The sequence below is a fragment of the Argentina anserina genome, chromosome 6, assembly GCF_933775445.1.
Source record: "Argentina anserina chromosome 6, drPotAnse1.1, whole genome shotgun sequence".
Lineage (NCBI taxonomy): Eukaryota > Viridiplantae > Streptophyta > Magnoliopsida > Rosales > Rosaceae > Argentina > Argentina anserina.
The window spans coordinates 11,577,872-11,603,393 of NC_065877.1; the positions used below are offsets into that span (position 1 = coordinate 11,577,872).

The following is a 25,522-nucleotide window of genomic DNA, read 5'->3' on the forward strand; positions in this document are numbered from 1 at the left end:
AAGCGATTCAATATTTAGGTATGTTATTCAAGATAATCCATACAAAATTTCATCTAATTCGGACATCGCTAAGGTATTGAAATTAGATTAAATCAATGAATGAATTAAAACTGTTCAATGTGAACCGTTCATGTAAATCTCAATTTTGAAAGCTCAAACGATGTCTGAATTAGATAAAATTTTGTATGTATGATCTTGAATAACATACCTAAATATTGAATCACTTATAGTGAAAAAAATTGACCGAAAAATGTGTCAAAATTGAAACTTCACTCTGTAATTTCAGAGTGAAGCTTCACTATGAATAGGGATTATATATATATATATATAACCATGTCCATAATATATGTGTGTGCAGATGGTTATCACAATTTTTTATTCAATAGAATCGTCATATAATTTTGATTGCTATTGAAATATACTTTGTATGAGTGTTTTGTTCCTACTAGAGTTTCTTAATTTGAACATTTCAAAAGGTTAATAACATACTGACTCTTCAGATCGTAAAATTGTACATCCTTTAGCTAACAATTGATCAACATTAACTAGCTAGTGTGAACACACTTGACCTAGTGGAGTAGTGGTTGACGGTGGTTCCATTAATCTCCGTAAGCATGGCTTGAAGGAAGGATGAAAGAGGAGATTATTTGATGCCCCATATGCATCATGTGGCGATTAGAATAGAGAATTTGGATCCCTTCACACGCTAGATAACTGGTCAACTTCACTAAGTGACTGAAAAGCACTAGGTCACTAGATCCGAATATGGTATAGGGTTTTACTGCTTTTATGCTTATTTCCCAACTAATGGATCAAGGTTCCTAAAATCACTATAGATTGACCTAGGTCACTCGTTGGATCAACTTCTTAACCTAAGAACTGATCTAAGTAATCTAGACCTATGTCAATTCATTAGTGAGGCTTCTTGTCGCTGCAAAGTCGAATTCATCCGCTTTGTGACCCGAATCACTTTCATTTCATGCATGCAAGTCAAAAATGATATCTATGAACTAGGGTTAGGTTCAATTGCGTTCTATTTAGATCACCTCGGTAGAGATGGTTAGCGCAGTTTTATTTCAAACTTTTAATGAGGTACATTAGTAAAGTCAGAGCCCAATTTCATGAGGCCCAGACCACGCTACTCCAAACTCTAAACTACTCCAAAATCTGTCAACCACTCAGAAACAGCGAGTTTGCAATTTTAAACACACCAAGGGCAGTACATCTGAGAATTGAAACACTCCAACATAACCGTCCGATCTCCCTCCCTCGTCACGGAGCCGTCGATATCTCTCGTGAGGAGCGCCTCTCAAATTTCAAATCTCACCCCCCATCCCGCTCTCTTCCCCATTCTCTCACTTCACACCGCCACAGAGCCCATCCTTTTCTCTGTTTCAAATTCGCACTCGGGGAGAGAGAGAGAGAGAGAGAGAGAGAGAGAGAGAGAGAAGCAGATTTGGGGGCGGATCTAGTAGGAGCAGTACAAAATAGGTGCGTGCGACTCACCCTCCGGCGCTCGATTCAGGATGTCCGGCCGCCACGAGAAGGAGAAAGGCGTCAACGTCCAGGTCCTTCTCCGATGCAGGTATTTCCCCCAATCTCTCGAAGCTTTTTTCCCCTTTTTGTGCTAGGGTTAGGGTTTTGAAGATTCGATTCGATTAGATTTGGGGAACCGTTCTATTTGAAATCCCTAATTTCTTGGCGGTTTTGATTAATTCAGTGAATTTGAACTGTTGTTATAGGCCTTTTAGCGACGACGAGTTGCGGAGTAACGCGCCGCAGGTGATAACGTGTAATGAATATCAGAGAGAGGTGGCTGTGTCTCAGAGCATTGCCGGCAAGCAAATCGATAGGGTCTTCACTTTTGACAAGGTTTTCACCTCGAACCGAAGCTCTCTTTCGATTTTGTGCTGAATTAGTGTTGAGTAGGTGTTTGAAAGCTGAAATTTTTGTTGATTGTGTTGGGTAGGTGTTTGGTCCTAATGCGCAGCAGAAGGATCTCTATGACCAAGCTGTGATTCCTATTGTACATGAAGTCCTGGAAGGCTTTAACTGTACCATTTTTGCGTACGGGCAGACCGGTACAGGGAAGACTTACACAATGGAGGGTGAATGTAAAAAGGCAAAGGTATAGTTTGTGTGTCATGTTATCAGTTTCGTAGTGGTGTTTTGCATTTTGAGTATCGATGGTTGAATGTATAGTGTTGATGCTGTGGGAAATTGCAACAGGCTGGGCCTAAGGGAGAATTGCCTCCTGGAGCTGGAGTTATTCCGAGGGCAGTCCAGCAGATTTTTGATACCCTTGAGGGCCAGTGTGCGGAGTACAGTGTGAAAGTCACGTTTTTGGAGCTTTATAATGAGGAGATTACTGATCTGCTAGCCCCGGAAGAGCTGTCTAGAGTTTCTGTGGAGGATAAGCAGAGAAAGCAGTTGCCTTTGATGGAGGATGGGAAAGGTGGAGTTCTTGTAAGAGGTCTGGAGGAGGAAATTGTGACCAGTGCTAGTGAGATTTTTACTCTTCTTGAAAGAGGTTCTGCGAAACGTCGTACTGCCGAAACTTTATTGAACAAACAATCTAGGTAATGCTTGTTTTAATGTCTTCATATCTAGAATATATCAAGCATATCTTTGTGTTACTGAAATGTTCTTTTGTTAACTTCAGTCGGTCACATTCTCTTTTTTCCATCACAATACACATCAAGGAAGCAACTGCAGAAGGTGAGGAGCTCATCAAGTGTGGAAAGTTGAACTTGGTTGACTTGGCTGGCTCAGAGAACATATCTCGCTCGGGTGCTAGAGAGGTGCATACATTTATTTGACTGTCCAAAGGAATCTCATTATTAGTAAAACCTGAAAATACATTTAACTTTTTGGTACTGTTTTTCTTAATGTTCTGTCACCTACTGTTATGTAGGGTCGTGCACGAGAAGCCGGTGAAATCAACAAAAGTCTTCTGACCTTAGGGCGAGTTATCACTGCTTTAGTGGAGCATCTTGGGCATATTCCATACAGGTTGGAATTGCATCGTCTGTTTTGATCTTTATGCCAATGGTCATTTTACTTTCATTGTCTAATAACAGAATTGCATATGAAATTTAGGGATAGCAAGCTTACTAGGTTACTTCGTGATTCACTTGGGGGAAGAACCAAGACTTGCATAATAGCTACAGTCTCACCGGCTGTCCATTGTCTGGAAGAAACCCTGAGCACGTTGGATTATGCACACAGGGCCAAAAATATAAAAAACAAGCCTGAGGTTTGTCATCTCATATTTGAACATAGTATTGTTAGTACGCTGGTTTAAGATGTCTTAAATACTGTGTTCTTATGCAGGAAATTTCATATTGTTTTCTACATAGAGCAATGATTTCCGTAGGTTATGATTTATGAAATAATTGTAAAAAAATCAAGTGGTTGCCACTGAGAAGTTTCTAAATTTGTTAACAAATGGTCTTAAGAATTATTACTCATGAGACTTTTGTAAGAAGGCCTTTGTAGGCCATCTTATATCTCTGTACATTTTTTCGTAGGCACAATTCTTTTTTGTTAAATGTTGAACATAAATGTTTAATTATTAAATTTAGTTACTGTTGAACATAGTAATTTCAATGTTTACTACAGTTAATCATAGTATCTCTTCTTTTGCTATAATTTTTTGAGGTTATATGTAGGTGAATCAAAAGATGATGAAATCAACACTCATTAAGGATCTATATGGTGAAATTGAACGGCTTAAGGCAGGTTAGAACAGCTAGATTGTAATAGTTGTTAAGTAAAGTTGTTTATTTAATCTGAAGTAGCTGATCACATTTTGATTGTGGTCAGAGGTGTATGCTGCACGTGAGAAGAATGGTGTCTATATCCCAAAGGAGCGATACTATCAGGAGGAAAGTGAAAGGAAGGTGAGCTATTATAATTATATTCATCAATTTTTTGAAATGCTATTCTTTCGTGAAAATTTCTTTTACTATACTCATGACCTTTCCTTGTTTAGGCTATGGCTGATCAGATTGAGCAAATGGGCGTAACCCTAGAAACGCACCAAAAGGTTTGTTGCTGGGCTATTTGTTATATTATGGGACTTAGCCCGTTCATTGTGTTGGTGTGGCTGGTATGTAACCATATGGTTTGTGTTGAACAGAAATTTGAGGAGTTGCAGGATAAATATGTAGGTCAGGTTCGACAGTGTCACGATTTGAGTAGCAAACTTGATTCCACTGAGGTGAACTATGCTCATTGATTCATGTGTATTGAGTTATAGATTAATGGGAGATAATAATATTAAGTGTATAAACATCTTTCAGAAAACATTGGATCATACTGCTAAAATGCTATCCAACACTGAGGAAGACTTGATGAGATGTCGCTATGCTTTGAAAGAGAAAGATTTCATTATATCTGAGCAGAAAAAAGCCGGTATGTTTTTTTTTGTTCTGATGTACAAGTAAATGTTCCCCTTATACCTATTGGATATATTTTGTTCTAATGACATGGTATTATGGCAGAAACTGCTTTGACTCTTCAAGCATGCACTTTGCAGTCTGACTTGGAGAAAGCACTCCAGGACAATGCTTCATTGTTCCAAAAAATTGGTTGGTTGCTTGCGTTTAGCACCTGTATTATCTTTTGTATCAATTGTTTTCTAATATTCTTTTTGTTTCTGCTGTGCAGGTAGAGAGGACAAGTTGAGTGCTGATAATAGGTTGGTAGTGAATAGTTACCAGGAAGATCTTACCAAGCGAGTTGGTTCTCTTTGCCAGTTGGTAGAAACTTCAATGGCCTGCCAGACTGAACACCTTGAGGGTGTTGAGAACCTCTGTCAGTCCTTCTTATTGGCCCACGAAAAGGTATTGTATGGAACTGAGTGGCTGCCACCATTATCCTCAGTAATAGTGATCATTTATGCTTGGATTGCTTCTAATGATATTTTAAATGTTACCACCTCTTGCTTTTAGGCGGTTATGGAACTGAAGAAGAAAGTTGCATCTTCCAGGGGTTTGTATGTTTCTCACATCGAGGCAGTGCAAAACGTTGTGCGTTTTCACAAGGCAAACTCTAATGCTGGTCTGGACAAAATTTTATCTTTGGCTTCTGCCAATGCACATTCTATTGAAGAAGTAGGTAGCAACTTGAGTTTCATACTTTCATTATGTCTGCTATCACACTTTCTAGTTTTGCTATTTATGTATCTGGAATTACAAGTTTATTTATGTCATTGATCTTTCAGTTTCTAGCTTCGGAGGCTGGTGAAGCAGCTTCAATATTTCAGAATCTTCTTAGTGGCCTTTCAACACAGCAGGGAGAGATCACACTTTTTGCAAAGGAGTTGAAACAGGTATGTGCTCTGATATGTACCCCATTACACGTGAGGAGAACTCATCTTCAAGATCATAACATCTTGAAACAAAACATTATAGATTCAACATATAAAAAACTTTGATTTATATGCATTATTTGTATGTAACAGAAATTCCAGTCTAGCATTAATCATACAAAAGAAATTTCCGAGTACTCACAAGGATTTCTACACAAGCTAATGGAAGAATCAAGAAGGCTTGACGATCATGTGACAAGTGTTAATGATATCAAGATGAAGAGCATTGCTGATTTTCAAAAGGCTTATAATGTAAGCATGAACAGCCACTGCAAAGATGTATCATTTACATTTTGTTCAGTTATCTGACACACCAATTTTGTTCTACACAGGACCAGTCAAAATCTGATGCCGAGAAGCTTATTGCCAATATCTCCAATTTGGTAACCAATCACATTTGTCGTCAAAAAGAGATGGTTTGTGTTTAGTGGATGGTTTTTATGTTATAAATTATGTTTTGTCTTTTAGAGCTCCTTTCAAATTGATCAATGGTTGGCCTCGTAGGTGGATGCCAAGCTTGTTGATTTCAGAGAAAGTGCAATTGCAGACAAGTCTTTCTTGGATGGGCACGTTGCCACCATGGATGGTATCTCCACAGATGCAAAACGAAAATGGATGGAATTTTCTATGCAGGCAGAGAATGACGCTAAGGATGGTGTTGATTACTCTGCTGCAAAGCATTGCCGCATGGAGGTACTTCTGCAGCAATGGTAAGTCCATGTCTTTGTACTAAGTCATGATTTTTGTCTCTCTTTCTCTCTGTTTTTTTGTTTTTTTGAATGTTGACCTCTTTTGCCTTTTTCTTCATCTAGTGTAAGCACTGCTGATTCAGCTGCGAAGCACTGGACAAAGACACAGGACTCTGTGAATGAGATGGGAAGTAAACATGTCTCAGCTATGGGGTCACTTATCAGGTAACTTAGTAACAGTCATAACATTTTATCTGAAAACCCTTCCTCTATCATTTATTTGTTGCTTTGGCTTAAATTCGGCAAACTAAGTCTTTTTGTTTCTCAAATTGTAAACATCAACTACAAGTGAAGGATTCCTTGCTTTTGCTTAGAAAGGAGTTATATGTGTGTGTAGTGTGGTTCATGTTTTCAGTTTTAAGAACATCGTCACAATTATTAAATTCTGTATAAATTATTTGGTGCAGGAATGCTTGTGATAGTAATGAACAACATGACGTTGAAATTAATTCAACGAGGAATGGTGTTGGGCAAGATGTGGCAAAGGATAGTGAGGATGTCCTTCAGCATGTAGAAAGTGAGTACCTAGCTAATATCATTTAAGGTTTAATTCATGTGGTTATGGTCATGTAGGCTTTCTAAGACTTACCTAAGCATAAGATTTATGATTAATTTGTATGTGGTTATAGTAGAGATGTGATGTTTTGGCATTGGAACATATTACAGGTATGGATAAGCAGGAGCAGGAATCTATATCTGGGATTTTGGAGATTGTCAAGGTTCAATCGACAACCCTCCAGATTTTCCAAGAGGATCACTCCGAGCAAGCTGCTTCAATTGAACAGACGGCTCGTGATACCTTCCAGAACCAGTATATGGTAAGTTGTTTCCGACAATGTGTTAGTGTGTTACTACAATGTGAATACTAGACTTTGAAGTGGACATACTTTCTTGTTCAACACATTCTTTTATTTGTCGACTGGAAAATTTATCCACAATACATGCTCATTGATTAGAGTTATTTGATTAGTTTTTAGCTGCATCTGATAATTTGCTCAGTTTCTCTCTAAATTTATCTGCACCAGACCCAATCATTTCTAGTAGTTTATTCAATTTACTTAATGATTTGTATTTTTGAATGCTATTAGGATTATGAACCCTGTGGTACTACACCAGAAAAGGCTGAACCAGAAGTTCCAAGCAAGGGAACAATCGAGTCACTACGAGCCATGCCAATGGAAGCTCTTGTTGAGGAATTCCGGGAAAATAATTCATACGAATCATTTGATGTGAAGGAGCTGAAACCTTCTCTTATACCTCGATCGCCACTTACACAACTAAACTAATGCCGGCGTGATGTGATTCTATCTCAGTGCATGAAATTCTGTAATTTGTATCTGTATCATTGTTGTGCACTTTCATTGCCTCGATACAAGTATGAAGTAATACAATGTGGCCTTGGCTTGCCCCTTGTGCAGTCATTGTGCCTATAAATCCAGTCTTTGGATTTAGCAGTGTAGCTCTCGTATAGGATGGGAAATGTATATTGGGGCGCCTACATGTTGTTAAGTTAATTTCCCCCAATGCTGTGTTTCGGAATACTTCAGCCTTTTCAGTCTACCTTTGGTTCTTATGTGCTACAGCATTGTATTTACATTTTCAATATTAAGAATGTCTAGTTTCTATGTTCTTCACTTCTTCCCGTTTCCTGGTTCTTGGCGAAGAAAAGAAAAGACTGATGTAGAATGGCATGGTCACATTTTATAGCACTCGTTTGAGTTGTTTCCCTCTCAAGTGTTTGGTTTAAACTTCTATTGAGCTTTCCTCATTCTATTACAGTATCAAGAACACTTGAACCATCGAAACTTTCCTAATGCTCAAATAAACGAAATCATTATTATATCGCCCATCCATCCTCGTACTTGAAAGAAAAAAAAAACAAGAAAAAAAAAAAAGAGGGGCAAATAGTTGAATAGTTCTCTTCACAATTTGAGCACAAATAGGTACCTTTACTAGGTTTCTCTCTTCTATCTCAAACTCGCCGGAGAGGCTTTTCCGGTTGAAATCCAGTCCTCGGTCCTGGCTTCTCCGACGTCTTTTCAGATAACTGCAAAATCTTAACTTTTTTCAGTCAAGTTGCATAATCATTTTATAGATGTGGAGATTCTGATGCTATGCTTTAATGAAAGTTGGTTGAATTTGTGGATTTCATGGGTCTGGTTTATTTTAAGATGATGATGCTCGCCAATTGTTTGATAGTATGCTTAACAGAGATCTTGTCACATGGACAGTGATGATTGGTGGATTTGCTGAGTGCAGAAATCCGAGTGAGTCTTTGGTTATGTTTGATAGGATGATAGATGAAAGTCGTGTGTTTCCAGATAAAATTACTATGGTGACTGTTGTTAATGCTTGTGCAAAGTTTGGGGCTATGCATAAGGCTAGACTTATTCATGATTATATCTGTAGGTATAAATTTTACTTGGATGTGGTCTTGGGGACGGCGATGATTGATATGTATGCAAAGTGTGGGTGTGTTGATTCCGCAAGGAAAATTTTTGATCGGATGCAAGTGAGGAATGTTAGAACATGGAGTGCCATGATTGCAGCTTATGGTTATCATGGCCGCGGCAGGGAAGCACTTGAGTTATTTGAAATGATGTCGAGCAGTGGAGTGTTACCGAATGCAGTAACGTTTGTTTCATTATTAAATGCCTGTAGTCATTCCGGCTTGACTGAAGAGGGTCTGCGTTTTTTTCCTTAATGTGGGATGAATACGGTGTCAGAGAAGATGTTAAACATTATACTTGTATGGTGGATCTTCTAGGTCGTGCTGGGAAACTTGATGAGGCCTTGAAATTGGCTGAGAGTATGGAAGTTGAGAAAGATGAGGGGTTATGGAGTGGTTTGCTTGGGGCATGTAGAATTCACGGGAATCTAGACCTAGCAGTAAAGCCAGCTAGTTCACTTCTTGATGTACAGCCTGATAACCCAGGGCATTACATATTGCTTTCAAATATATATGCAAGAGCAGGGAGGTCGAAAGAAGTGGCATTGATGAGAAATCTTATGACCCAGAGGAGACTAAAAAAGTACCTGGTTATACTTGGATTGAGATTGATGACAGTAGTTACCAATTTGGTGTTGGAGATAGGAGTCATCCACAATCAGATAACATTTATGCCATGCTGAAAAGTTTGAGTCACAAATTGGTGTTGGCTGGTTATGTCCCCGATACAAATTTTGTGTTGCATGATGTTGATGAGGAAGTTAAAGTGGATATGTTGTACACCCATAGTGAAAAGTTGTCAATTGCATTTGGTCTTATCACCACTTCCAATGGAACTCCTATCAGAATTAGAAAGAATCTTAGGGTTTGTGGTGACTGTCACACATTTAGCAAGTTTGTATCTGCTATTACACAAAGGGAGATCATTGTCCGTGACTCAAACAGGTATCACCACTTCAGGGAAGGAGCTTGTTCATGCGGAGATTATTGGTAATTGAAGCTTGTTATCGTAAGATCAAAACAAAGGTTAGATTTCTCTCTTGCTCATTTGACATCAATGGCATACAAATTGTAAACATCTATGGAGGCAATTTGGAACTTTCGTAAAGGTTATTGGTAAAAAATGATATCTTATATTATTATATTGATCAACTTAAATTTCATATATGAGAACCTGATGTTGCTATTGAAAATTATTTGTATGTTTTTCCCTTTGGCTTTCTTAACCTTTTGCTTCTAAAATTCAATCAAGTTGCTAACCTTATTTCGATGTATATTATAGGGAGTATGAATTTGAACTATGTCATATCAGTATTTGAGGTCTTAAGTTTGGAAGCAGTGTCAGGTAGCAGTCATTAGATAGCATGTAGTGGCCACTTGATTGTTTCAGCTGTGGGGGTTGCTTATCTCATATCAGTCATTGTATGGCATATGAAATCCCTCTTCATATTGTTTTATTTGGTTTTTGTTGGTTCGGCTTAAAACTTGTGTGGGCCACAGAAGTATTTTTCTTCCCTTAGATATTATAAAGAAAATAAAACTTACTACAAGAGATACAACCTTTGATTTATCAACATGTAGGAATATGTATATTAAATGTTGTTTTTTTGGTTCATTTTTATAGTTCTTTGAACATTTGATAATGTTTACTGAGGTTTCACCTCAGTTTCTCCAAATTTTTTTATAAATTGTTTGGTGCAGGAATGTTTATGATAATTTTGAGCAAATGCATGATGTGAAAATGAATTCAGTGAGGACTGTAGTTGAGCATGATGTGGCAAAGGATAGTGAGGATGGCCTTTCAACATGTAGAATTCAGTGTAGTGCTTGTTTCTGCTGGTTTAATTTTTTTAGTTTGCTAAGATTTCCTAAGCACTAGATTTATGGTTAATCTGCATATGTATAGTATAGATGTGATGTTTTGGCTGTGGAACCTTCTACAGGTACGGATGGGCAGGAACAGGATTCTTGGAGGTTGTCAAGGCTCAATTAACCACCCTTCATACTTTCCGTGAGAGGATCACTCTGAATCTACACCGAGTGAAAGCACATGACATGGACATATGGTAAGTTGCCTGCAATAAATTATAATGAATATCTTTTGAAAGAGGACACCCTTTCTGGTTGATATTTTTTGTCTATGGTAAGTTATGACAGTTTGGTCTACAGTAAGATATCCATAACATACACTACGTCTGATCTGTGTTTTAAGATAAATGTGTTGATTTTCCTGAATATAGAAAGTGCTGGGGTCTGAGGAATGTCAATTTATGACAAAATTCCAACTTCTCTCTCATTTCATCACCTCAAAGTCCCAATATTTTGCTTGTGGTTTTTGCAATTCACTTCATGGTTTGATTTTTTCAATGTAATTAGGATTATGAAACCTGTGGCTCTACACCACAAAAGGCGGAACTAGAAGTTCCAACTTACAACTGAGGAATTGAGTCACTCTGAAGCAAATGTCAATTGAAGCGCCTGTTGAGGAATTTCGGGATAACAATTCGTTTGAATCATTTGGTGTGAAGGAACTGCAAGCGTGTATCATACCGCACTCACCACTTACACAACTAAACTAATGCTGGTGTGCTGTGATACTAAAACCTTTTATTGCCTCAATACAAGGATGAAGTAGAATGTCTTGCCCTTGGCTTAGCCTTTGTGCACTCACTATGGTCTTGAGACTTAACAGTGTAGGTTTTAGTCATCGCTGTTTCATTTAGCACATAGAGGATGATTTACACATTCCTGTCACACATTTGAGTCATTTGACAGCTCTTGTTACTCAATGTTATAGTCCATGACAGTCTGAAACATATGAATGAGTTGAACTCCCAGACCCCCATTATGATCACATTTTGAGGAAACTAGGCATTCATTGTTTTAGACCATGGCATCATGCCTTGATTTCTAATATTCCCAAATTGTCCGTACATAATTTCCATAAAACATTAAAACCATTTTGAAGACTAATAGAGCTTCTGACTCATAAATCGCAAATTTCCCCATCCATCCTAGTGTCCTACCACTTATAAAAAATGAGAGAGCATGTGGTTTCATGGAGCCTATTTTGAGTAATATAATCCAAACTTAACAAAAGATAGAAGCGAAAGGGTTAGTGGCGTTCGGTAACGTTTTCATAACCATATTTTCATTTTTGAAATGAAAATAGGATGAAAATGTGTGTTAAAATATTTCTCAAAACATAGAAAATAAGAATTAGACATATTCAACTTTTACAAAGGAAAAGTGAACCACGAGGTGTGTTGTAGTAGTTTCTAACCGCGGAAACTCTTTGACCAGGGTTTAAACGTGGCATTGGTCAGGGGTTCGATCATTGACGGAGACATTACACACCTCTTTGTTTCTAACTGGGCCACAATGAGCTTGAGTTTGGACATTGATGACATTATTGTGGCCAGAGCACCCGGTTTCTGGACTACCGGGTTAGAACTATTTCACATGGGCCCCGTTATGGATTAGTCATATGCATGAGAAATTATCTTCGCCCGTGGGGATACCCTGATGCCACACTTCGGTATGCAACGGTGTACCATCGGAGAGCATTGAGAGGTTTTTCTCCGCTGGGTTTGCCTTCGGACCCCCACATGGGAAATGTCTTGGAATTGAAAAAAAAAAACAAAAAAAAAAGTGAAAACATCAATTTGACGTTTTTCACTTTTTCATTCTCATTTTCATTTTTTTAATTTATTTTTAAAAACTGTTTTCGAAAACATTACTGAACAAGTTTGAGAATGTGAATTTTCCATTGGAACAGTTGTATATTCAACATCAAACAAACTTACGAAGCATCCAAGCATCTTGTATGATCAAAATTTGCAACTACATATTCAACGTCATATATCTCCCGTGGCGTACCCCTTAATATTATTGGTCTATTTTGTACTGTGATTATTTCTGATTAGTTCTTATATGTAAATAAATTTTTATCATTTTCACTGCGTACATGTTAATTATATCATGACGTAATATGATTGTTAGACACACCACGTGACAGTGACACGTGGTGTGGCTGGTACACAGAATAACTCTTCATCAACCCTCTTATCTTTATCCAATTTTTCTCTCTTTTCCTTTTTCTCAAAAGAATTTGTGAACTTAATCTCAGTTCTTCCGTCAGTTTTGGGCTTGTGTTTATCAGTTTACAGATAGATTTGCCATCGTATATTAGTGTTGCTATTTCAGATCTTACATACTTAAATGAAAAAAAATTGATTCATTTTGAAAGAGTAGATGAAACCAATCATCATTATAAACTAAAATGGAATCAGATTATAAATTCCTTTGCCGTTTTGTTGCCGCTGGGATTCTTGCCGTTGTGGTTGCTTTTGTTATGTTGAGTCAATTGATATGTGATTGGTCAGTTAACCTGTTCGTGAATTTGAGATGCGACCGGAAGGGAGCGGCTGCTAAGAAGAGTAGAGAGATGGAAATGAGGAGTGTTGGATGATTCAGTGTGCCCAACTCTCTTTTGGTCTTTACAATAACAACCGTTCTTTTAATCTGATGGTGCAAATTAAAAGTCCTCATTTAGTCCTCAACAAAGAGGTCCTTAATCCTGAATTAAGAAAAGAAAAAGCCTACGTCACATGCACGCCTATATATTCTTAGCCGGTAGAGAGAGAGAGACAGAGAGAGAGAGAGAGAGAGAGAGAGAGAGAGAGCCTGATTCAATTTTGAATTTCAAATTAACGTTCCTCTCTCTTTAGAAAGAGCTATAGCCGTTGCGGTGCGGCCAACCACCGCCTCCCTGAGATTGTAGAGGTAAAAATCATCAAGCTCTCTCTCCTTTGTTTTCTCTTTTGTTCAATTTTACTTTCGATTATGTAATCGTCTCTATCAATTCAATTGAATCTCACAAGGATCTAGGGTTTTGATATCGTTCTTTGTTTCATTCAATTTCAGACGCGTCGGGAAAACGCGAATTGTTCGAACAATTTGCTCTTTTGTTTCAATCCTCTGCCTTTGAAAGAGTTGAATCTGGTCCCTTCTTGAGGTTTGCCACCTCCTTATTATCGATCTATGATATGATGCAATCTGGATTTGAAAAACCAGATGATGAAAATTGTGATGTTGATTCGGCATATCGTAATTTGTTGGTCATATATGAAATTGCAATCAAATTATTGGTGCTCCCTCATTTGTTGGGGTTGAGGAACCATTTTTTGATTGTGATTCTGCTGGGAAATCGAGCATTTCAGAGGGATATGCTGTTTCATTACCATCACAGTTTTCTTATATGGTGATGCTGGCATGATTTGTGTAGCCTTGATATTGGTATTGATCGGATATGTTGCCCCTGAGTCCCTGACCCGAGAATCAAAACAAGGTTACCATCGTCTCCAATTGGTAGCCTCGATCTTTTCAGATATATTGTGCCTCAGTCCCTGACCCGAGAATCAAAACAAGGTTACCATTGTGTCCAATTGGTAGCCTAGATATTTTCGGATATGTTGTGCCTTAGTCCCTGACCCGAGAATCAAAACAAGGTTACCATCGTCTCCAATTGGTAGCCTCGATGTTTTCAGATATATTGTGCCTCAGTCCCTGACCCGAGAATCAAAACAAGGTTACCATCGTCTCCAATTGGTAGCCTCGATGTTTTCAGATATATTGTGCCTCAGTCCCTGACCCGAGAATCAAAACAGGGTTACCATTGTCTCCAATTGGTAGCCTAGATATTTTCGGATATGTTGTGCCTTAGTCCCTGACCCGAGAATCAAATAACAGAACATGAACACAATTTTGGTAGCCTTGTCCCTTGAGAATTTGTCGTTGCAGAGATATAAAGTTTTGAAGCAGTGAGCTTGAAATGAGTAGGTGGAAATTCTTGTGATATTGTTGCCTTATGAGTTTGTGTCCTGGATGATTGATGCATTATAATACATGTTTAGCAAGTTTTAAATGCAGTTGGTAATTTGGTGTTAATACCTATATTGAATTCCAAACTGCTAAATTTGTTGCCATACAAGTTCTGTCCTGTGAGATTGTTGCTTTATAGTTCATTATCTGCAAGTTAAAAGCGCAGTTGGTATTTGGTGCTGAGCCATTTAAGCAATCCCAAACTGCTGAATTGTTGCCTTATAAGTTCGTGTTCTGTGATATTATGCCTAATTATTTAAATTTGTGTTCTTTGAGATTATTGCCTTATAAAGTTATAATACATGATTCTATGAGATTGTTGCCGTTTAAGTTTATGGTCTGCATGTTATTTTTTAACATCAGTTAATAGTTTGGCATTAAACCACTCAAATCATTTCAACATCTGCTGAGACTGTTGCCTTGGTCCAATTCATGTTCTGAGAGTATGAAACTACCTTTGGTATTTAACCCTCGAAGTTGAACCATACTACTGGAAGTCTGCCCCTGAGGTTTGTCACCTCCTTATTATCCATCCGTGATATGAGATCACATCTGGATTAGATATTTGATGATGATGAAAATTTGTGATGTTGATTATGCATATTCCAATGATAAAAACTTTTGGTGATATGAGAGACATCCAAGAAGTTACAATCAAAATATTGGTGCTCCCTCATTTGTTGGGGTTGAGGAAATATTTTTTGTTGTGATTGTGGGAAATCGGACAATTTTGAGGGATGTGTTTTTTCATAACTATCACAAATTGCATACTTGGTGATTCTGACATGAATTGTAGCCATGGTACCAATATTTCCAATATGTTGTTCCTGAGTCTGTTACTAGATAATCAAATGGTGCAGGCACATCAGAGAACTTATTGTAAAAACGTAACATTTTTGTCCAATTGGTAGCCATGTCCCTTGAGAATGATGTTACAGTAGTGACCTGCCTCATGTTCTTGAGATTGTTGCCTTAAGTTCAAGTTCTGCATGCTTAAACTTCAGTTGGTAGTAACTTCTGTTATACTTTTGGTTAAAAATGAGATTTTTACCTCAGTGGGGAATACCACTGAGGTCGTTGCCTTATGGTTCATGTTCTTGAAATTGTTGCCTCATAGGTTCATGTTCAATGAGATTGTTGCCCTAAGTTTAAGGTCTGCAACCTTAAACTTCAGTTGGTAATAAATTCTGGTTATACTTCTGGTTAAACTGAGATTGTTACCTCAGTCGGGAATAACACTGAGGTCGTTGCCTTATGGTTCATGTTCTTGAGATTGTTGCCTCATGTTCTGTGAGATTGTTGCCTTAAGTTCAAGGTCTGCAAGCTTAAACTTCAGTTGGTAATAACTTCTGGTTATACATTTATTGCTTTTGTGATAAGGGCTCAATCTATAACATGAAAATGGGCAGGTTGATCCCCATGACATTGTTTTTAAATACTGGTTGCTTTTGGATAATTTTGTTTGTGTTAATATGCATCGAAATGCATTGCTATTGATGATGCTCACCAATTGTTGGATGATATGCCTAAAAGAGACCATGGAACATGGACATTGATGATGGTCACCATGACATTTTAATAAGATTGTTGCCACTTAAGTGATTGGGTCCATTAATAGTTTTTTTCTTTCATAGCAGTGACTTGAATCGAGTTGGCTCGGACATCACTGAGCTGGTTTTCTTATAAGTTTATGTTCTGTGAGATTGTTGCCTTAGTTCATGTTACGTGAGTTTGTTGCCTTGCACGTACACGCTGTGCAAGTTTAAATTGCATTTGGTAATTTGACAAAACAATCCAAACTGCTGGATTTTTGCCATGTAAGTTCATGTTATGCAGATGGTATCTAACCACTCCATAATACTTAGATTGCTGCCTTATAGATTCATGTTGAGATAAAAGGCATGATAGTTTGAAAAACTTGAATTACCTTACCTTCATTATGCTCAATTACCAAGCCTTCCTTCTCTGATACCATGGTTTGCCTAGATTCCATAAGTTTTCTTTAGCACCTGGCCACTTAACTGTTGAATATAGTCAATATACCATAGGACTCATCTACGGTCTGAACCATTTATGTCATACTGAAGAATTTGAGTCACAAATTAGAGTTGGCTGGTTATGTTCCTGACACAAGCTTGTGTTACATGATTTTGGTATGGAAGTTGGAGTAGATACTTCCATTTGTATTGCCTCTGGTGATAGAATTCCTATCACAATTAAAGATAATGTCTGGTGATTGCTACACATTTAGCAAGGTTGTATCAGCTATTACACAATCGGAGATCATTGTCCGTGATGCAAACTGCTTTGAACACTGCAGGGAATGGACCTGTTCATGTTGACAATATGGGAATATTAATCTTGCTTTTCCAAGTCCATAAGAGAAGGTTATGTTTCTTTTCTTTTCTGAGGCCATTTGGAACTTTATATAGCTGATGTCGGTAAAAGATGACATCTTATGTTATTATATTGGGTGATTTAGTTCAAATTTGTGCTCCTTGTTATTCAATGGAACTAAATTTGATTGAATTTCGGAAACTAAATCAAGACCTCAAACATTGATGATATGATCATGTATCCAGGTGACATACCTCATATTCAGGTCCCTTGTAATTTAAACTAGTTGGAATAACTTATTGCGCCAACATACTCAGGTTCTAATATACATCATCAAGACCATCAATATATATGATCACATCAATTGTTGAGATCTTGATTTAGTTTCAGCTCTTCCTTCCGGTTTAATGTACATTTTGCCTTCCTTTTACTTTCAGTCTTGTTTTTTACACCATTTAGATTCCTTAGTCCCTTGTTTCTTCAAAATTGGTTATGTAGCATTACTTTCACTCTCCTGCGCAGGATGATGTGAATTGTTATGGGGTATATCGTATACTGCCAAAAAACTACACAGTAAAATTAAGGCTGATATGTACTGGTTATCTGAAACCTTGCCTTCACAGTTAGACAGTTGATAGTGTCTGCATATCAGAGGCACCTATGTGAACCTTTATGATGTTCAATACTTAGGACGTGGGGCCTGATTCAAACTTTTATGCTGAACTGTTGTATGTCCTTTGATTTGGAGAAGAACAAGATCCTTACATGAATTGAGTAGCTGGGTTTGGTAGGATCTTGTTAGTCACATAATATATAATTCCATCTCTTTGTGTGTCTTACCCAGAGTCATCTTCCAGGTCCATTCTGGCATTCTTATTGATGGTGAAGTTTTTTAGTCTCTGTTCTCTTTATTAAAAGAGATTGAGAATACCGGCTTCCTATTCTATAGGGGCAACGCTTACAATTCTATAAGCTACTTTCTGCTCATTTATATACTATCACTGCACTAATTTCTGGTATGGAAATTGCATCTCTAATATGCTCTTATGCTCACTGTCCCACTGATGCTTAGAGGACTTGGCTGATAACCTAGTAAACCAACCTCCCAATGCCAAAACAATGAAACATAGACTAAGATCCTTATGTTTCAGATACCAAAGCACATAGAACAGCAACTTCAACTTAGCCAAAATTCAGTTCTATCTGTCCCAATGATTTTGAATTTCACTGTTGATCCCCATTTGGTAAATCTGTACGTACCAGATACCAGGGTTTTTGTTCGGCTCAGCTTTGTGTCTGCAAACCCAAAGTTGCAAATTATTACCCAATTCATTGGACTATCTTGCATGGCTTCTCTAGATGCATTCACAAACACATGAATCCACATTATAGTTTTCAACTTGAGTATGAAGAAAAGTGCAGGCTTAGGAGCAATGTGAATTTTATTTATTTTTATTGAAAGATGCTTACAAAGAAAGAAATCAAATGCTTCAGGTTGCATATATGGTTGCATATTTATGTTACATTATTCATCTTACTGAGATTACTATGCAACCATATATGGATAGTGCCAGACCTCTAAGCATGATAGGCCTATAAGCCTATTGGTCAGCCATTCAAATTCCTAAGCCCTCTAAGCATGTTAGGCCTATAAGCCTATTGGTCTCCCATCCCTGCTAAAGATACATTTACCTAATCGAGTAACCGTAGTGGTTGATCTGCTTTACAAAAGGAGAGATCCCTTCACGCATGTTGTGAAACTGATGAAAGATTGTATTGCTGCAGTGTTTATTGACCCAATGCCACTCTAAACTAGAGATCAGTCATCATTTAGTTTCCTAGCTTTGCCTTTTGTTTCTTTTTATGATTCTATCCTTAATAAGATGATGGACCGCGATGAAGTAGTGCTTCAGTGTTCCACTTACTGGTGTCCTATCCCTTTCAGAAGAGGAACATTCATGTTTGTTTAATTGGTTGAATATCCGGTTGATATATAATTGGTAACTTACGTTTTCTATCTGATTTTCAAGATCAGTCATGATTGAAAAGAAAAAAAAAATAGTTTGCAACTTTGCATGTATTATGATTTATAATATTTTTTCAAGATGGACTTAATGCGAGATGTTTGGTTGGAGTAGGCAGGGATTACAATGTCAAGGAGAATGGGGTTTAGTCATAGATTGTTGATATTCTCCTTTGACTTCCCATCCCAAAATGTCTTATCTCGATCCATCATGATTAGGTAAAGCTTAAGAACGAGTGCAGTACGTATTTGATTTATATCTCTTCAAAATTCTTCGTTCTTCAAGAATGAAACCATGAGATTTGGTCTTCTAGTTAATTTGATTTTCCCAACGCTGTCTTCTATGCTTCTCTGTTGTTTCTCAACTTTTACTACGTACTAATTAATCAGTTGTGATTGATACCGTCTTTCTGGATTTAGGGATATTAAAGAGTCATGAGTCCTGCTGACAGATTCTGATATCCGTCTTGCAGAAGTATGTTTCCTATTTGTTTTCATAAGTTTGTGTCATTTACCATCATATGCTATAACGTACCTCTTAAGCCTAAACCCTGATGAAAGATTTTACGTCGGACCCCTATGCACATGGAAAGGCTACTTCAGATTAGCCAAAAATATGTGTAGTAACTTCTATATGCATGTCCTGATGACTTTGCACTTCTCTCTGTGAATCCCAAATTGTAAACCTGCACCGGAAACCTGAGCTTTCGTTCAGCTCAGAATTGTAAACCTGTTCCACCCAATTTACTACTCACAAACCACACACACATGCATCCACATTATAGTTGTCAACTTGAATGCCAAAAATGCATAGCCAACAGGAGCACAAAGTGCCCCTATCTGTTTTCCTTTAAAAATGCGTCCCCAGCAAGAAACCAAACGTCTCATTTGTAATCTTCCTTAGGTTTGGTAAAAAATTGAATTGGATTTTCCATATTTTATAGGAATATAATCCCTTAATCAATCTATATACTGTAGAAAGCTAGCATCAAAATAACACAAGGTACATACAAATTAAATTAGGAAGACATCATCTTCAACGTATTGATCAACTTTCTTGGGACACCTCGATGTGTTTGGCGATATTAATAATGCAACTCACAGATTGAATACTGTATAGTTTGCCCAGAATGATAGTCATGATTTTTGTAAATTTAAAGATAAGATTAAATATCAGTTTCTATGTGTCTTTATAGCTGGATATCAATTTCTGTTAGGTATAAAATTTACACTTTTCTTGATAGTGCTTCTGAAATGCACATGCAATGGTTCTGTTAGTATCACAATAGTTGGTGTTCTGGGTTGCTTTGGCTGAATAGCTAGCACGCGTCTTCAGAGCACTTCATAGTGAAGCACTTTAAAGTGTATATGCATATATAGGATGCACTTGAACTTTCCCTGCAAGCACTACTTAGCAGAAGTGCTTTCTATAGAAACAGTCCGTCCAACATGCCTTCGAATCAACTGAAGGCATGGTGATTTAGATAGGCAGTCGTTTTGGACCTCTCTATACCTCACCTTTTGGGGCTGTGCATGAGAGAGAGAGAGAGAGAGAGAGAGAGAGAGAGAGAGAGAGAGAGAGAATTTGTCACTATAATACTATCCAAACACAATTTCAATTTATTGTATACGAGTATAAATATATTTACATTTTTTTATCGACAACTTGTATAAGTGCGATTTTTTTAAAACCCGTTGGAGCAAATATGCTTCAATTTTGTTTTGAATAGATATTGATACTGTATTGCTAATCAACAGCCAAAATGTGAGTAGTTTCTAGCATCCTAATAGAGAAATTGGCGAGTGAACACCCAGTACACAAACTATAAAGATTTAATTATGGAATTGTACCTAAAATGCGATAAATTTGATTGTGCTTAAATTTTGGACATTGTACCTATTAGAGTTGGAAGCGAAGATGCTTTTTATTCGAGGTTTCAGGAGGATTCAACTACGAAACTTCACTTCACGGTTTTGTTTTGGTTAACTCACTTCACGGTTAATTAGGAAGTCCTATCCAAATCTAATCCTTATTGACATCTTCGAACCCTTTGTAAATCTAATTAAACTTCTTCCGCTTCCGCTTCCGCTGCCCTATATATAACCATATGCAAACCCAACGCAACCTCGCGGTTTTCTATCTTTTCCAAACTCTCCATTCTAATTCTATCGTGCCCTTCTGCTTGTTTACTAGTACTCATTCGTTGTTTTCTCATGGATACCGCTAAATGGTTCCTTCTACTCGCTTGTTGCTGTGTATTTCTGCTACATAACATCAATGGAGTGGAAGCCTCGCACGAGGTCTACCCAGAGTTTCAGTCTCTTAGTGCTTTGGAGGTCAATCAAGTGCACAGAACGGGGTTTCACTTTCAACCTCCCAGAAACTGGATAAACGGTATTTGATTCTGTTTGATTTCCTCAATTACTGTCAGTAAACCGATACTACTGTTGTTTCGTTTGCATAAATAGATCACGATGTTTTTCTCAACGCTCCGAGATTGAAGTAGTTCTTGGCTTTCTGCTTTTGGTCCATACATGCGTTCCGTTTTTCTTTGTAATCTGTTCATGTTTGGCTTAAAAAGAACATCTTTGCGAAGGGTCTGAACTCTATTATTATACTGTACAAAAGTTTTACGATGAACAGAAAAACCATGAGCATTATGTTTTAAGCTTTTTAGTATTAACATATTATTGTAAATTCAAAACGTGCAAGTACGATCCAACGTTACTTCAAGTTCTATATATGCACTACTCTGGATTTTCTATAGTCGGAACGTCTGAGTCTATACGTAGAACTGATCGTTTCGGTTGCATATTGTTATTCTTTACCATACTTTGGAGCATGTAAAGATTGAATGGTATAGATAAATTCTGTTCTATACAAAGCAAACGAAGAACAACAATGTGGATAATGATGTTGATGACACCCCCAGATATATATGAACATTGGTGTTGGATAGCGCATGTTTACTAATTTAATTTCACCTTACGTAATAGGTGCCCGTGGGATGCTTGGGTTAATTAGTTAATAAAAGGTGTACTGGAATAAATAGCAGGAAAATTGCTGATATTGGTCAATTCATCCAAACACAGGCTTCATGTGATTTTTGAAAAGTTCTGGTGTATGTTCAACGATGAGATCTGCTTCCTTATCATGTTCTAATACAGAAATATAAACCCTCATACGTTCACTCATTACTGTGAAATAAATATGCTTTACCTTTTTATAGTCAACTGACTTTTTATTGTTCCACTTTCTCCCTTCCATGGCTGTTCACAAACAAATGAACCACAGATCCAAATGGTGAGTTTTCTTCAGCATGAAGTTTACCAATTTTTCACTTGTAGTAACCAACATTAATTTAACTACACACTTCTTTTCTATCTTTAACAGGACCTATGTATTATGGGGGTTTCTACCACTTATTCTACCAGTACAATCCAAAAGGTGCTGTATGGGGCAACATTGTTTGGGCCCATTCAGTCTCTAAGGATCTAATTAACTGGCAGGCCATTGAACCCGCCATTGAACCGTCCAAGCCCTTTGACATTAATGGGTGCTGGTCAGGCTCCGCCACTCTTCTTCCGGGGAACAAGCCCATTATCCTCTATACCGGTCTTGATGCGGAAAACCGCCAGATCCAAAACTACGCCGTGCCCGCAAACCTGTCGGACCCATATCTACGTGAATGGGTTAAGCCTGACAACAACCCGCTAGTGGTTCCGGATAAAACCATGAACTCTTCGCAGTTCCGGGACCCGACAACTGCTTGGTGGAGCAATGGGCATTGGAAGATGGTGGTGGGTGGCATTAGAAAAAAGAGAGGGATGGCCCATTTGTATAGGAGTAAAGACTTTGTTTATTGGGTCAAGGCCCAACACCCGCTTCACTCGGCCCCAAAAACGGGTATGTGGGAATGCCCAGATTTTTACCCGGTTTCATTGAAGGGCAAAGTAGGGTTGGACACATCAAAAAATGGTGGGGATGTAAAGCATGTTTTGAAGGTGAGTCTTGATCTGACTAGGTATGACTACTACACTGTTGGACGATACTTTCCTAAACAAGACAGGTATGTTCCTGATAAAGAATTGGTGGATGGTTGGGAAGGATTGAGATATGATTATGGCAATTTCTATGCTTCCAAAACTTTCTTTGATCCTGCAAAGAATAGGAGAATATTGTGGGGCTGGGCTAATGAGTCTGATGCACGTGAGGATGATATTGAGAAGGGATGGGCTGGACTTCAGGTGACTATCCTCATTCCTCTCTCAAAGTACTCTTTTAATGATTAGATTTCTAAGTTCAACTCAAATAAAGTTGAGAACAAGAACTACTTCTAGTTCATCTCACTTTTGTGGGAGAAGAGAGTGTAAATTATCTATTGATTTGTAAAATGTACTACAAATCATGTACGTGCTCTAGTATTCCAATTATTTAGTTTGGTCTTAATCCTATATGCAGACAATCCCAAGGACAGTGTGGCTGAGTCCCGATGGGAAACAATTGTTACAATGGCCGGTTGAAGAATTGGATGCTCTAAGGGGACAAAAGGTTCAGATGAAGAATCAACATCTTAAAATGGGAGATCATGTTGAAGTTAAAGGAATAGCGGCTGCTCAGGTTTGATCCCTTATCTAGTATGTTAGTATAAAACTTTTTCAGAAGATTATTTCTCATTCATATATGTCAATGAATCAACAGGCCGATGTTGAAGTTGTATTCTCTTTCAATAGCTTGGACAAAGCGGAGAAGTTTGATCCTAAATGGTCGAACCTTAATGCTCAAGCAATATGTGGGCGAATGGGTTCAAAGGTTGGAGATGGCATTGGCCCATTTGGGTTATTGACTTTAGCTTCAGAAAACCTAGAGGAATTCACTCCCGTCTTCTTTAGGGTTTTCCAAACTGAAGACAACAAGCATAAGGTTCTCCTGTGCTCTGATGCAAGAAGGTTAGTCTTTGCCTTCAGTACTAAAGTTATATATGTATGGACAGGCAGTGATTAGCTTCATTACTGACGGATCGCCGTCCAAAGTTTTAGCACTGTTCAATTTATACTTCTTTGGATGGAACAGTTCCTCTTTACAGGATAATCTGTACAAGCCATCGTTTGCTGGTTTCGTAGATGTAGACTTATCGGAGAAGAAGCTCTCTCTCAGGAGTTTGGTAAATAATGATTTTGGATAAGTTCCTTTATAAACGCCTTATGCGCGGTATTAGTTGAATAATAACTAACAAATTTCTTCCCTTTTTCCTTGTCCTTGTTTAAATGCAGATCGATCATTCTGTTGTTGAGAGTTTTGGAGCTGGAGGAAAAACATGCATCACATCTAGGGTTTACCCCACTCTAGCTGTTGACGATAAAGCTCACTTGTATGTGTTCAACAATGGGACTGAGGCTGTCACTATTGAGAGTCTCGATGCTTGGACTATGAATGCTCCTAAGTTGATGAACCAATAGACCAATTCGATCAGGTCTAACAACTAGTTAAGGCTGTTGGAAATCTGTAACCAAATTCTCAGTAATTAGCTAGTCTGAGCTTAATTTTTAGGTGTCCGTGTAATAAGGATCTATGAGTCTAATGACATTGATCTTAGGGTTCAGTTTCGATCAGTTGATAGTTGTGGCCATTATAGTAGTTTTGAAAACAATGAAATAATTTCTTTTTGAAGACCACAGTTCATTTTAATTTTTAATTTATTTTTGTTAAGACAATACTGTCTATTGTAACTTGTGAGGTAAACTTACGACTTTTTTTTTTGAAAAAAAATTTAGAATATTATTAAAATGAAACAAAATACAACCATGGATGACTCGGTGGTGGGAAAACTCCCTCACATGCATCCGATCCAAAAAATAAGTAATTACAGTGGACAATAACCGAAATGGGTTCAACTGTAACCTAACATATTTCAGAATTGTCGATACCTCCTTACCGTCAACCTTAAGAAGAATCAACCCACACCAACACTATATACCAAAATTACCCATTACATTGAAAGTTAATTCTAACTATCTTAAAACTATTAGTTCCCGGAAACGACACTATAACCATGATACACCCAGCAACACAACCTTTGACACAAAAAAAAAATACCCAAAAACAAAATGCACCCTATAGAGCAGACCTGGGCCAAAGACCCAAGCCCACCCTAACTGACCCATACATAGGCCCAAAAAAGAGCCTAGGCCCCCACCATTGGAGTCAACAAAGAACAATAATCCAAGCATGGCCGCTGGACACCAACCTTCGATCGCAAGACCACCACCTTGTCGCCGACGCCAAACATTGCTAGAAAGCCACCGACCATATTTATATTAAAAAAGCACCACCACGGTAAGGTCAAATCCAGCCAAGTCGAAGTGAATTCAACCGGGTCTGACGAAACCTAGTAAAACCACAGCGACCTTTACTCCCCCTTCTCAGCCCACCATAGTCGTACCGATTTCCCAGCCACTCAAACTCGGCCGGCACCCCAAGGCAACGCCATGACATCGCCTCCAAGAGCAACACTGCAACCCGAAACCAGATCCGACTTCACCGACCGCTAACTCGAATCATCACCCTTTGTCGATCCACCACCAACAACCACATCAGCCACCAAAGGACCCCACAACTCCCGTCCGACAACAACGTCAAAGGACGCGCCGTCAGACGGAACCCAAAATTGTTTTAGAAAACCCTAGGGCGACTCATGTTTTTGCGT

At 38.1% G+C, this 25,522-nt stretch overlaps 3 protein-coding genes across 4 annotated transcripts; all 3 read left to right on the top strand.

The window, feature by feature from the left end:
* The first annotated feature begins 1,447 nt into the window (after nt 1-1,447).
* LOC126800296 (kinesin-like protein KIN-5C) lies at nt 1,448-7,751 on the top strand. 2 transcript variants are annotated; one of them, XM_050527641.1, is made up of 23 exons: nt 1,448-1,585; nt 1,743-1,872; nt 1,970-2,128; nt 2,230-2,579; nt 2,663-2,801; nt 2,915-3,012; nt 3,100-3,256; nt 3,672-3,741; nt 3,826-3,902; nt 3,995-4,048; nt 4,142-4,222; nt 4,305-4,416; nt 4,506-4,592; nt 4,672-4,847; nt 4,956-5,117; nt 5,228-5,335; nt 5,468-5,626; nt 5,707-5,790; nt 5,879-6,084; nt 6,187-6,288; nt 6,531-6,640; nt 6,790-6,941; nt 7,212-7,751. In XM_050527641.1, the coding sequence occupies exons 1-23, from the start codon at nt 1,527-1,529 to the stop codon at nt 7,407-7,409; spliced, it is 3,030 nt and encodes a 1,009-aa protein (XP_050383598.1). In that variant the 5' UTR covers nt 1,448-1,526; the 3' UTR covers nt 7,410-7,751. The 2 variants fall into 2 exon arrangements, with proteins under 2 accessions (XP_050383598.1, XP_050383597.1); XM_050527640.1 differs by having other exon boundaries at nt 3,995-4,222.
* Nucleotides 7,735-11,244, top strand: LOC126796880 (pentatricopeptide repeat-containing protein ELI1, chloroplastic-like). Its single transcript, XM_050523594.1, is given in 6 exon segments — nt 7,735-7,816; nt 8,295-8,822; nt 8,825-9,154; nt 9,157-9,598; nt 10,516-10,638; nt 10,949-11,244. Coding segments are annotated over 4 exon segments (1,350 nt in total). The 3' UTR covers nt 9,567-9,598; nt 10,516-10,638; nt 10,949-11,244.
* A 10,792-nt stretch (nt 11,245-22,036) lies between these two features.
* Nucleotides 22,037-24,475, top strand: LOC126798219 (beta-fructofuranosidase, insoluble isoenzyme 3-like). The gene is made up of 6 exons (XM_050525111.1): nt 22,037-22,119; nt 22,210-23,063; nt 23,278-23,436; nt 23,518-23,765; nt 23,890-23,980; nt 24,090-24,475. Exons 2-6 carry the CDS (start codon nt 22,215-22,217, stop codon nt 24,273-24,275), a joined length of 1,533 nt encoding a protein of 510 aa, XP_050381068.1. The 5' UTR covers nt 22,037-22,119; nt 22,210-22,214; the 3' UTR covers nt 24,276-24,475.
* Nucleotides 24,476-25,522: the final 1,047 nt, after the last annotated feature.

Excerpts from the sequence above, each read along its gene's own strand:
- LOC126800296 (XM_050527640.1), top strand. The coding sequence starts at position 1,527 with ATGTCCGGCCGCCACGAGAAGGAGAAAGGCGTCAACGTCCAGGTCCTT. Across the intron at positions 2,802-2,914 it reads CTCGCTCGGGTGCTAGAGAG|GGTCGTGCACGAGAAGCCGG; the intron begins GTGCATACATTT and ends ACTGTTATGTAG. Across the intron at positions 4,417-4,505 it reads ATCTGAGCAGAAAAAAGCCG|AAACTGCTTTGACTCTTCAA; the intron begins GTATGTTTTTTT and ends GTATTATGGCAG.
- LOC126798219 (XM_050525111.1), top strand. The coding sequence starts at position 22,215 with ATGTATTATGGGGGTTTCTACCACTTATTCTACCAGTACAATCCAAAA. Across the intron at positions 23,064-23,277 it reads AGGGATGGGCTGGACTTCAG|ACAATCCCAAGGACAGTGTG; the intron begins GTGACTATCCTC and ends TCCTATATGCAG. Across the intron at positions 23,437-23,517 it reads AAGGAATAGCGGCTGCTCAG|GCCGATGTTGAAGTTGTATT; the intron begins GTTTGATCCCTT and ends ATGAATCAACAG.